This window comes from Myotis lucifugus, unplaced genomic scaffold (genome assembly GCF_000147115.1).
Source record: "Myotis lucifugus unplaced genomic scaffold, Myoluc2.0 scaffold_370, whole genome shotgun sequence".
In the NCBI taxonomy this organism is placed as follows: Eukaryota; Metazoa; Chordata; class Mammalia; order Chiroptera; family Vespertilionidae; genus Myotis; species Myotis lucifugus.
In genome coordinates, this window is record NW_005871418.1 from 1,006,802 (window position 1) to 1,019,806 (window position 13,005).

At 37.2% G+C, this 13,005-nt stretch overlaps 1 protein-coding gene across 2 annotated transcripts in view; it reads right to left on the minus strand.

Moving 5' to 3' along the window:
• DPP10 (dipeptidyl peptidase like 10) overlaps nucleotides 1-4,865 on the minus strand; it is a 478,664-nt gene extending 473,799 nt beyond the window's left edge. The window contains exon 1 of one of the 2 annotated variants that reach the window (XM_006101524.1): nucleotides 4,755-4,865. In XM_006101524.1, the coding sequence (XP_006101586.1) occupies nucleotides 4,755-4,779 (25 nt within the window). In that variant the 5' untranslated portion in view covers nucleotides 4,780-4,865. The remainder of the gene's footprint in view (nucleotides 1-4,754) is intronic. The other variant, XM_023765017.1, reaches the window with a different exon arrangement.
• Nucleotides 4,866-13,005: the final 8,140 nt, after the last annotated feature.

Consider the following 13,005-nt stretch of genomic DNA (forward strand, 5'->3'; position numbering starts at 1 on the left):
TCTCAAATAGCTCCATATAGGTAACTATGGTGCATGAACTGTCTCCTGACAATGGTCATTCTCATTGTACATATTACATAGGAATATGATACTGCAAAGTAAATGCATAGCTACATAAGACTGCTTTCCACAGCTTTAAGCATGAACACACACTCACACATGTGTAGAGTATAATTACTGATCTCATAGAAATATATTATGAAAATAAATGCAAGTACTCTTTTTTTCTTTAAATGAACTCAGTACAACAACAAAAAGAGTGGGATGATCAACACATTCAACAAAGTCTGTTTTTTAATCAGAAAAAAATTGGACTGAATAATTTGTTCCTTTCAGAAATAGTCATTTGTTAAAGTAATACATGAATGGTTAATCCACTCTTCAAAAATAATTAGGACTTCTCTTCACATGGCAGATAATTTGTTGACAATTTGGAAAATAAGACACCTGTGTCAAATTACTTCTGTAATAAAATTTGCAATCAAACCAAAATTACAATGAACATGTGTTTCTTTGGTTATAGGCTTGCATTCCTTAGCACTTACCTGAAAAATGTGATGCTATTTTGAGCAAAACAGTTTCTAAATCCTGTCTTAGACTAGATAACTTTTTGTATATGTTCCACACCCCCCCCCAAAAAAAAACCCACTAAATATATTTTCAAGGCAGAAGAGGCTTAGTGAAAGAGCTCACCAGGTTTAATCTGCTAATCAAATAAGCCACTATTATTGTTGTCATTATTATTATACTAGAGGCCTGGTGCATGAATTCATGCAGCAGTGGGGTTCCTCAGCTTGGCCTGTGGGGATCAGTGGACCTCCGTGCTGCCGCAGCCCGGCATTACCCGCCAGCTCGTCGGGCCTGCTGTTTGCGTCCATCCCGCACTACTTCATGTTGCAGCAGGAGGCCGGGGAGGAGCCTGAGCCCAGGCTGGGCGCTGCGCAGCGCCCGCCCACAGGTGTGCAGGGGGAGTGTCCGTGGGAGAGGCTTGTGCTGCCATAGCTGCTCTAGCCAGCCATGAGCCAGGCGTCTGGCATCTGTCTGTCAGCTGAGCAGTGCTCCCACTGTGGGAGCACACTGACCACCAGAGGGCAGCTCCTGAATTGAGCGTCTTCCCCTGGTGGTCAGTGCATGTCATAGCTACTGGCCAGTCGTCTGGTTGTCCGGTCACTTAGGCTTTTACATATATAGATTAGATCATAGATATTAAAGCTGTGATAAACTTTAAAAGATCACTTCCCATTGCCACAAACCAAAGATGCCCTTTTCTTCAACAAAAAAACTTGACGTTAAAGGAGATAGCTGATTTGCTCAAGCTCATATAGCTATGAAATACATATACATTTTTGACTTCTATCCTAATTGGAAGGATTGTCCTTGAGTCAGCCCTTTGTACTAAGGTCTAGTTATATTTTTACCTTACTGAATAATTTCAAGATCAGAAGTTTCCTCTCCTGATATGTATTCTCCTTCCTGGTTGAAAGTTTCCAGTGGTTTTACCTAGAAAACTGCACCTTGGGAACATATTGATGGGCAAAGGGTCCATGAGGAAGGGGAGGAAAAGTGTACCTTATCTTCCTGTGGAATGTTTTCCCTGGTGGATCTATTCTAGCACAGGTGAGGGACTTCAAACCAGAGGGTAAGAAGAGGAAGGCTTGGTGCAATCAGAGCACTCAAGTCTGTGCACAGACAAGCACAAAGACATGTGCCAATTCAAAAGTCCATAGTAATGGTCTTGATGCACATTCTAGTCTTTAGAACTAGAGGTTAAACAAACTCAGATTTTTTTCCTAATTTGATAACTTCTAAGAGTGATTCCAGGCTTCTGACTCCGGTCTTGGGCGACACCTCATTAGGTTTCTGGCCTTATATTTCACTGATATGTTTTGTTTGAGCCCTTCATGAAGGCCATGTAACTAGGCTAATATTTATGCTTGTTTATAACTCAAGCACATCCCTAACCACTGACATCACACCAATCCACTTCAACTTTTTATTCTTATAGGGCCTACCAGCATTGAGTTTATAAACACAGAGTTTAGAACACAGGTTGTCTGATCTCTGTAGCAATACCTTTCCCACCCCAGCATACTGACTTCTACTTTTCATTTCATAATATATCTGCCAAAATTAATAGTGAAACCTAAAGACAATTGGACATGTGGTATGTGAAATGCACTTAGTACACTATAAGTCTAAATAATAATTTCCACTTCCATTTATGATTAACCTCATATGAAATTAAGTCCTTAGGTTGGGGATGTGTGGGTTGTTGTGTTTTTGTGTAGTTGAGAAAGAGGAGGATAGGAGGCAATAAATATAATTCAAGGGGTGATCAGCCAACTACCAGAGCACCTATAATATTGTAAGAACTCCATAATTACCTACATGAATGGACAAACAGACCACTGAAGACTGACTCCAGATTTCTACCTGTGATAATTTAACATGGAAATCACAAGTCTATATCCCCGAGATATGTTATACTTTCATTTGAAAATCTCCCTCATGTAATACAGTGTCTGGTATTGTGTCAAGTGATCAATAATTACTGAATAATAGTAATCATAAGAGGAATAACAGCAGCTGTGCTAGAAACTATGCTAAACCATGAAGTATATGATCACATTTATTCCTCATAATAATACTGTAAAGTTGACATTACATGTAATACCCATAACACAGATGAATGAAATAAGGGACAAGGCCAAATAACTGGCCAAGTTCCCAAAACTACTAGTAAATCATAGAGCCAGAACTCAAACTAAGGTGTGTGTCTTGCCAAAGCCCTTGCTTTAATAAATGAGTAAATATATGACAAAATGAGTGCAACTATACTGTGCTTTTATATTGAGACAACCTGAAAAGGATTGAATAGAGGAAGTTTAATTCAGTGAATGGCAAATTCTACAAGGTCTTTTTTATACACTCAAGGATCCCAAAGTGTCATTATGGCCTCAGTGAGTAACAAAAAAATTGGAGAAAGAGAGTCACCCACCTGGAAAGATACTAGAATCAGGATGGAAGGAAACACACAGGCACCATGGCACAAATTTCCTCCTTCTGGTTAACAGTTACCAATAGGAGGCCGTTTATCTGACTCTTTCATTTTTTTAATAATTGTGCTAAAATTCTTATGTTTAAGTGGAACACTTTTCTGAATGAAAGCTCATCTTCCATTAACAAAAATTCTTGGCATTCTGAAGCATCTTGGAGCCATTGCTCAATTACACTGAACTGCAGATGTACCAACGAGGCAATTAAGACAGAGTTCCTAAAGAGAACGCTGGATAAGCCAGCTCTTACCAAGAAATGTTTCCTTTCTCTTTTAAAATTATTTGTCTTTCCTTTTCTTCTTCCTGATTCTCGTAATTTCTCAATCTCTTCATATGTTAATTAAGAACTGCAAACTATATTTTTGAGGAGTTGTACATTTCAAGTCTATATTTTTATAAATAAGGTAAATTGCATAAAGTACCACATTAAAACAATTGATATTGCTATTTGTATAATTAGCCATCATAATTGTTGACTAAATGACTCTGAAAGAAATCTATTTTTAATCACATTTTTTACATAAGGCAACATGTTTAATGAACTCTCAAGCAACAAAGCTGGGGGTAGGAACTACATAATAACAGAACAGAACAGCAACACAACATTCAACTACATGCTAGAACTTCATAATACCAGTTGACTTTTGAACTAGCTCAATTCTACACCAGAAATGACCATGTTTTGTAATTCCAAGTTGTATATGGTGTCCAGTCTTTGAGGAACCACTGGGTGGGTTGTAGAAGCATGCCAAATTTATTTGTTTCTGGAAGACAGTTTGGGAGTTTTAAAAATTGAGCAGCCTTGCCTGGCTGGCGTGTCTTAGTGGTTGAGCATCAGCCTATGAACCGGGAGGTCACGTTTTGATTCCTGGTCAGGGCACATGCCAAGATTGTGGGCTCGATCCCCAGTGTGGGGCGTGCAGAAGGCAGCTGACCAATGATTCTCTCTCATCATTGATGTTTCTATCTCTTTCTCCCTCTCCCTTCCCCTGTGAAATCAATAATAAAAATATATTTTTTAAAAAGTGAGCAGCCTTTCTCTGGTATCCATATTAGCACCCACTAAAGAGTAGTAAAATTTCTGTGTACTGAAACAATCCCCAAAGAAGAATTAAATCTACTGAAAATTTACACATGTATGTTAAACATTGCAAAGGAAAGGACACCGTCCAAAGATCATTGCAAGGGCATTCTGGAGTGGTTCTTTAGACAGAGAGAAACTTAGACTGTGAAAAGTATAGGGAAAGCGAGAAAAAGAGCTTTTAGAGACTTAGCTCATTGGCTTTTGATCTAATCCTCTTTGTCCCTCAAAGCCTCCCTTACCATTGTCACTACAGTTGGGCGATAAACCACATATGGAAACTTTCAGACTCCACTCTCTCATCTCTAACCCACAATAAAACCCAGTGTCCCCTGAATTTATTAAACTAGCAAACATAAGTATCTAAGTAGCAATAGAGTCCAAAGATCTTGGCATTCTCCATGTACATATTTCACATTTCAGCTCCCCCAAAATATCTTGCATGATATTTAAACAAAATCACTGTGCCATTTGCAAAATGTCTGGTTGCACTTTTTTTTTATTCCAACCAACACTAATATACCCTGAGATACCACATACGGCTACCCTCTTAAGGCATTTGTATGTGAAATCATCACCCACAATACCGTCATAAGAGAGGAATAAAGACAGATTACCTGGGGTTAAGAGGATGACTGACATAGTGATGAGTGAGCATACAACTAAAATCACCAGCAGGGCAATAGCAATCCCCTTCCAGTTTCTCTGTGGAGGGCTGTTACTTCCCAGCTCCTACCGAGATAAAAAAAAGTTTCATAATTATACATGCTCCAAGAGAAATGCATTCATAAAAATATGATTTGGTGCATGGCACAATCACAGTTTGAATGCTGATTAGAATCCTTTTCCTCTTTGGTACCTCATCTAGTTATTCTAAGGTGCATTTATTATAAATGGCTATCTTTGCGGGAGGCAATCTTTTTCTCTAGGAGATAAACCAGGAGAGCTTTATGCCTATTGTTCAAAATGTAGGTGATTTTAAATGCACTGACTATAAACACTAGGATAATAGCCAAAATACTCTGCAAAATAATTATGGAAATAAAGTGTTCCCATTTACGTGGGTTTTTTTTCTTGCAACAAAGGAACTTACAATAAAGATTTAAATACAATCATTCTCAAAGCACTATAGACTACGATTTTAACTAGATGAGAGGTACCAGATGAGAGATGGGGAAATCATTCAAAACGCTGCTCACTGCAGAGCCGTGCACAGTTGTCAACACAACAGGTCTTTTTAAACAGTTCCCCCACCACTCATAAAAGCAACAGGGTGCAGGAACTAAATTAAATGAGTGCTTCTCTATCAATGGTTAACGGCATCCTCTCCCTGGGCAGCATGCATGATATTGTCAAGGAGGTGATATTGATGGGGAAGGATGAACTTGAGCATCTCTCACAATGCACATAGTAAAGCTCTTTATTTCAGATGATCTGTGTTCTACTCTTGACTAGAAATGTGCAAGCACCATTCACCAAAGTGCAGAACTGACCACACTGGTTTGAAATGAGGGCCAGATTTTCTTTGCAATATAGTTTATGAAACACCGAGCCTCCTGGTTCTTCCTCAGCCCTCAACCCCATTATCTCCTTCCCCTAAAGAACCTTCTTTATTCAGAAATATTTAAATGATTTAGGGGCAAATAAACAAAATATGAAGTTCACTATGTGATCATAAATCACCCAAGAAGCTATAGAGGAGCACTGATTTAAACAAAGATAAATGGTATAGAAAACATTTAATAAACTCTAAATGGGTTCCTGTGACTCACAGATTAAAAAGCACTGAAGCCAATTTTCATATAGTGAAGTTGGCATTCAATTTTTTCACAAATGCTTTGGACTTGAACTAGTCTCTAAATAAACTTAAGAAGCCCTGGCCTATGTGGCTCAGTTGGTTGGAGCATCATCCCATGCACCAAATGGTTGCAAGTTTGATCCCTGGTCAGGGCACAGAGCTAGGTTGCAGGTTCAATACCTGGTCAGGGCATATAACCAGGTTGTGGGTTCAGTTCCCAGTCCGGATGTATATGGGAGGCAACCAGTAGATGTTTCTCTCTCACATCAATGTTTCTTTCTTTCTCTCTGTCCTTCTCCCTTTCTCTCTCTCTCTCTCTAAAAATAAATAAAAATAAATAAATAAACTCAAGAAGAAACCAGGTATTTTGTTCTTGTTTGTGTTACACCATCTGAGATCAACCACTGTAAGTTTGTCTTTGAGGCCATGAACCAAATGCAATAGATGGCAATTCCACCTTTTTTAAGTGACTGGACCCACATCTCTTTTTCATGCCTATAAATGCTTGTTATTCAACATCTCTTGCATTTTGGTTAATATTTCCATTCACATTTCCCACGTAAATCAAGACAGTAGGTCCTCAAATCATCAGTGTTTGAGTAACAAATCAAGACAAGTAATAGTTGTATTAAGATCATCAACCATTTTCTGGATGCAATGTTACTGCAGGTTTCCAGGTGAGTTTGTTGGTGTTGTTGTTGTTTGTTTTTGTTAGAATCTGCATGGTGAGATGATCAGTTATTCTCTATGTAAAGACATCACTTCAAGACCACTCAGACGTCAGCAGCAGGTGGAGAGATCACCGCTGTAAATCAAAGCCTGGGATGGTCAGAAACTCTCATCTCAGGAAGTAAGAGAGAATGAAAGAAGGGCAGCAAACATAGAAAGTGGGTGTCTGGGCCACAAATCAGAAACACATTTGTATTTGTTGACTCAAAGAGAGGTGAGCCCAGTACCACTGCTTCATAGTGTAAGAAAAAGAAAAAGAGAATAATATTAAGAAAGTGGAAGTGACTTCTCAGTCCAGTAAAATAATCAAGAGTAAATATGAATTTAAGTAAATGAATTCTGATCTTGATTCACTTTTACTTGAATTTAAAGTAAAATATTAGAGAAACGACTTCAGATTATTATGTAATTACCATGTGCTGTGTACCTGACATTGTCAAAGACAATAATAATAGCTTAGGAATCTTATTGTGTGTTTGGTATTATACTGAGTACTTTATATTCATAATCTCACATAATCCTCATAAAGATAATGTGAAATTACTATTATTTTGACAGATTTACGGATGAAAAAAATGGGATTTACAGAGGTATTTATTCAAAAATAAATCCACTTTGTATTAATAAGTGACAGATCTGGGGGCCCAGTCCATGAAGTCTGGGCCCTAAGTCTGACTTCAGAGGACATTCATAACCACTATCAAATGCTGCTCTAAAAGTAAATATTCTAGGATAAATTCATGAGTCAATAAAAAAAAATCAACGAATCAAGGAATGATTTGTACACCAACATAATAATGGTTGTACTTTAATACTTCTTCTTTAAGAAAATCCAGTTATATAAAAAGCTTTCCTGAATTCTGGAATGCTTTCCAATCAATTTAAGTTTCCCCAGTCATAGCAAATTGATAAAATATACCACTTTCAAATGATAGAACATGCTTGAATGATAAATAATTTTTCTTCTGAAAAGACACACATAAGAATATGTGGCTCCTCTGGAATGACCCCTCAATGCCCAAGGCTTGTGCAAGTCTGCAGTTCATTCAGCTTGGGGCCTGCAGACTTGGTGAACGGACTGGAACTCTGTCTGTTCCATTCCACCGCATGTCCTGTTACCTATTCTCCTCCCTCCAACCCCTTTCATGTGCACCCACTTACAGACACGCAACCATTCAACACCCCTGCTCAACTGTCTCTTCTTTCAGGATTTTCCCCTAATTATGAAAGCCAGATATAATTTTCCTTCCTCTGAAAATCTTTTAAAACACATTGTATCCATAGGTTGTATTTACTACTTAATAGCAATGACATCGCAAATATGCTTTGTAAATTTTTCAAGCCTCAGATTTTTAAAAACTGTGAACTGTAATAATAATGGTTATTATTTTAGAATCTTGCAAGGATTGATACAAATGACTTAAAAACTCTTATGACTTCAATGTGCAGTAAGGACGCTCACACTAAGGGAACTGCTTGGGATGGTCGTCCTCCACACACTGGGCAGACCACACTCACTCAGGTCTCATCTCAAATGCTCCCTCCTCGGGAAGCCTTGCCCAACCAACTTCTCTAAAAGCACATTCCATTTCCACCTATTCCCCTCACTTAGCTTAAGTTTTCTTCATAAAGCTATCATTTGGGGGCATATCATATGTCATATTATATTTACTCATGTATATGACAATATGTGTTAAGCTATTTGTTCCTTTTATCTGCCACAATTTTCCAGAAGGGAAGCTTTATAATGTCAGATACCTTGCTCATCTTGCTCTCTGCTGTATTTTTTGCACTTTGTAGTGTTTGGCACATACAGGGTAGACACTAGATAACACAAAATGAATGAATGAATGAATGAATGAATGAGTGAATGTCAGTAGCTATGATGATGATAATTGTGATAATAATGGTGGTGGTAGTGATAGTAATGATTAGAACCATGTATAAAGAGCCATCATATCTCGTTGAAGGTATTATCTTCTTAAAGTAAGAATCACATTTTAGACAGCTGTTGATTACTTGACGTGCTTAACAATCTCTGGTTCTCTTAAAAGGTGCTTAGAAAATGATCTACAATTCACTAAGTGGCATACGTAGAGTCCTGAAAGGGTATAGAGATACACTGCCACTAGCTAAGTAGAGGTTAGTAGTAAAGTTTTAAAATGTAGCTACTTGCTAAAGATTAATTCACCAGCGATTATTTTAGCCTCATTAATCTGATGCTTGGATTCCAAAACCCAGTTGCGGTCCTTAAGTCACCTTCTCTTCAACCGTCTCCTGCACACTACTGTTCATTGCTGTGGGAAAGGGTCCTAATTAGCTTGGCTTTGCAATGACTTCCTACAGCACACACCTGGAGGCAACCAATGCACATGCCAGGGCCACGGAACGGGAAAGGCGCTATGGGCAGCCTGAGAAACACGGAAGGCACTTGCAACATGGTCATCTGGATGTGCAGCGGTTCTCAACCTGTGAGTCATGACCCCTAAAAATACATCCTGCATATAAGATATTTACATTACTATTCATAACAGTAGCAAAATTACAGTTATGAAGTAGCAACAAAAATAATTTTATGGTTGGGGGTCACCACAACATGAGGAACTGTATTAAAGGGTCGCGGCATTAGGAAGGTTGAGAACCACTGCTAGAGGCAGAAAGAATGGAGCCCCTGAGATAGTATGTTCCTGGGAGGTTTGGAGGGACAAGGACAAATATTTCATATTCCATATATAGAGGTGATTTGAAAGTCAGACCCTTGGTGGATGGATGCATCTGTGTGAACATTCACTGCAATTCTAGAGACATGTTGGTGCTGCAGACAAAACTAAACTCCATCAGTAACCTAGTTATTTATGTTGTAGTTACTGCCAATCCAAAAACTCATCACCCTTCAGAGACCAGTTTAGTTTATAAGACAAAATGTCCAGGACACAGTGTACCTAAATCCAAGTGCATTTTTCATTTGTTCACATGCAAAAGACAAAATGTTGAACATCATAAGCAGAAAACAGATGAGATTTATATATATTTTAATTTGTCAAAATAATAAGGAAAAAAAAGCCTAGCCACCAGTTTCAATCTTCTTAAAAAGCAGCTTATCAAATGTTTGTAGTATTCCATTTACTTCCCCATAGAGAACTCCCATATTCACCGCCATATGCATCATGAGAAGAAATATGAGTGCTGCATATTAAAATAGTCTCAAAAGTGATAACATTTAGAGAAAGATAAAAGGGACAACATTGTTATGCTGAAATTATGTCTGTAGATTGGATGTGGGTGTTTTAGAAAAAAATAGGTTTTCTTCAACTGCATGTTTACTTTTTAAGAACAACAGTGAAAGTTCTTTAAAATATCTATTTTGCTCCTTAAAAAGGAAAATTAGATTTTCAGGTTAGAGTAGTAACATTTAATATGTCAGTTCTTAATTTGATTCTCAAAACCATCTCATCCATCATTCAAAAACTCATCTATTCACTTTCCCTATAATCCCTCCTTGTTTTTATCTATTGCTTCAAAACCCTTCTGTTGTGCTTGAGCTTTCACAAAAACAGACTGTTAATGTTTTCTGAAATAAATTTAATTAGTTCCTCAAATTTAAAAAAAGGGTACAACACATCCCTCAGTTCATTTTCTGTTAATCAGCTCAAAAGGTTGCATTTCCTTTTACTTAAATGATTTTACTTTACTCATGGTATTCACATTCACAACACTGAATAGTTTCAACTGTGACTAGGTCAGAAATGGTCCAAAGACACTTATGCTGCATAGCTGGAAAATATCTTAAAGGAAGTTAAAATACTTTTGTATGGTCTATATTGTTTCATGTAAGAAAAATAAAGACTTCTGAAGACACCTAGCAAAAATTCCAAATAGATGAAAACTTCTCTTACATCATTCCTAAGAAATGGTTAGCCAGTTCTGGCTTGAAAAACCTGGAGATATGGGGATTCAACAGTTGGCCAGTTCTCTTTAAATAATCCTACTTAACAATATGTTAACTATTGATAATTATCAACATAATAAAAGTTTAAAAAGGAAAGATAGAATAGGAAATCACAACATTTTTATATGAAAATGAGGTGGAAATTTTTAATTTGCTTGTATTGTTACAAAAATTACTTTGAACATCAAATCACCATTGTCTAAAAAAATGAGGTGTTGGATATAGTGAGATTACTATATAACTGTACAAAATTTGGAATAAAAAAGAATCTTTTTTATTTTTTAAATAAGTGGACAGTAGGTATAAAAATGCACACTAAGGTATTTGGAAAGTACAACAAAACACATGTTTCTTTTTTCCTAGCAAAATGATAATTGACAAAATTTATAACCTGAAATAGACCAATGAACATAAAAGAAATTGAGATAATTTTAAAGGAGCTCCCCAAAAGTAAAAAGCCACATATTTTGCCTCCACAAAACAATTAATTTCTGTACCATTACAAACATTTTATAGTTATACTGAGAGCACTATACCTAAATTTTATTAAGTTCACATTGTCTTGACAGTGTATCTGAAAATGTGAGCACATAAAAAATACTTGTAATACCTACTACTTCTTAATATTGCTCCTTGTACTCATGGATGTTCACAGTTTCCTCATTTACCATGGTCCCCTAATTTGAAGACTCTATGCTAAGCAAAGCATGTATTTTTTGGTAAATAATTGCAAGTTATGCATTTTTCAAAATTATGTCTGTTACAGTTTTGTGCTGTTAATGTACATGAGGTGGTGCTGAATCAGTGCTACTCATAGTATGAGCTACGGACAACAACATAACTTGGAAGTGTGTTTAAAAATGCAAAGAAAGAGTCTTTATTGCTATTTGCATTACTTTTTAATATCAGTTTGGTTTTATTTGTTTACCATTAATTTATATAAGAACTAACATTTATCTCAATTGTAATTTGACATTTATCAAATTATATTTTGATTGTATGAGACACATTCTAGAATCTGGATGGATCGCCATTAAATTAGAAATAAAACAATGATGACAGCTATTATCAATATATTATGCAGTAATAGCTTTACATTTCTAGTATCATGATTTGGAGGTCTAGCTGAACATCTGCGACTCTGAATATGTTTAGAGTTTGAAACCATAACTAACACTATAAAAAAGCAATTAAAAAACAAACAAACAAATATGATATCAGCAAGATGGCAAACTAGGAAGTTGTAGGCCCTCACTTCCCCCAGGGACACATCAAGTAAAATAACCATAGACCCAATTAAAATAGCTGTATGAGAGATCTTCAACGCAGTTATGGGATCTTGTAGCAACCCAAGCCAATGCCCACTCAAGAGAAAGCCACACTCCATCAAGTTGGGGAAATTCATAGTACTTTTCAACACCCCCACTTCTCTTTCCTGGACTGTGCAGGACCAGGAGAAAAGTGGCCCCATCCCCCTGGTTCCCTTTCCCTCAGAATAAAAGAATTTAAGGGGAAATTGCTTTGATGTTCTGGCCAATCTGTGAGCTCCCTAGGGGTTTCTGTGCTGCCTGCCTTGGAGATCAGACAGAAATGTCAGCATAGTTCACACCTAGGGTTGGAAGCCATGGAAGGCAGTGGCAGTTTCCATACATCATGGAACTGTAGACACGCAGAATCTGAGGGCAAAGGATTATAGGCAGGGGAATATAGTAGAACACCTAAGGCCTTAAGAAAAAGCAGCTGTGAAACTTTTTTAGGAAATTAAGATATTTACAAACAGCTATGTATGTAGACAGGGGAACTTGGGGGTGCAATATACACACAGGCCCAGGGAAGACAAATGCTGCAAAAAGACGTGATCCCCATGGTAACCACAAAAATGTGTATAAAATACATACAAAAGGAAATGAGAAAGGAATCAAAACAGTGGATAGAGTGTCGGCCTGCAGACCAAGGGGTCCCGGGTTCGATTCCAATCAAGGGCATGTACCTAGGTTGCAGGCTCCTCCCCAGCCCAGGCCCTGGTCAGGGCTCATGCAGGAGGCAACCAGTCAATGTGTTTCTCTCACATTGATATTTCTCTCTGTCTTTCCCCCCTTTCTTCCACTCTCTCTAAAAATCAATGAAAAAATATCAAGTAAGGATTTAAAAAAAACACATGTCACACACACAAAAAAATCAGCTAAATACAAAGGAAGGTAATAAGAGAGGAAATGAGGAATCAAAAAGCTGTAAGACATATAGAAAACAAACAAAATGTCAGTATAAAGTCCTTCTCTATGACTAATTATGTTTAAAGTTAATGGAATAAACTCCCCAAACAAAAAACATAGATTCCAAAAATGTATTCAAAACAAACCAAAACAGAATTCAACTATCTGCTGTCCACAAA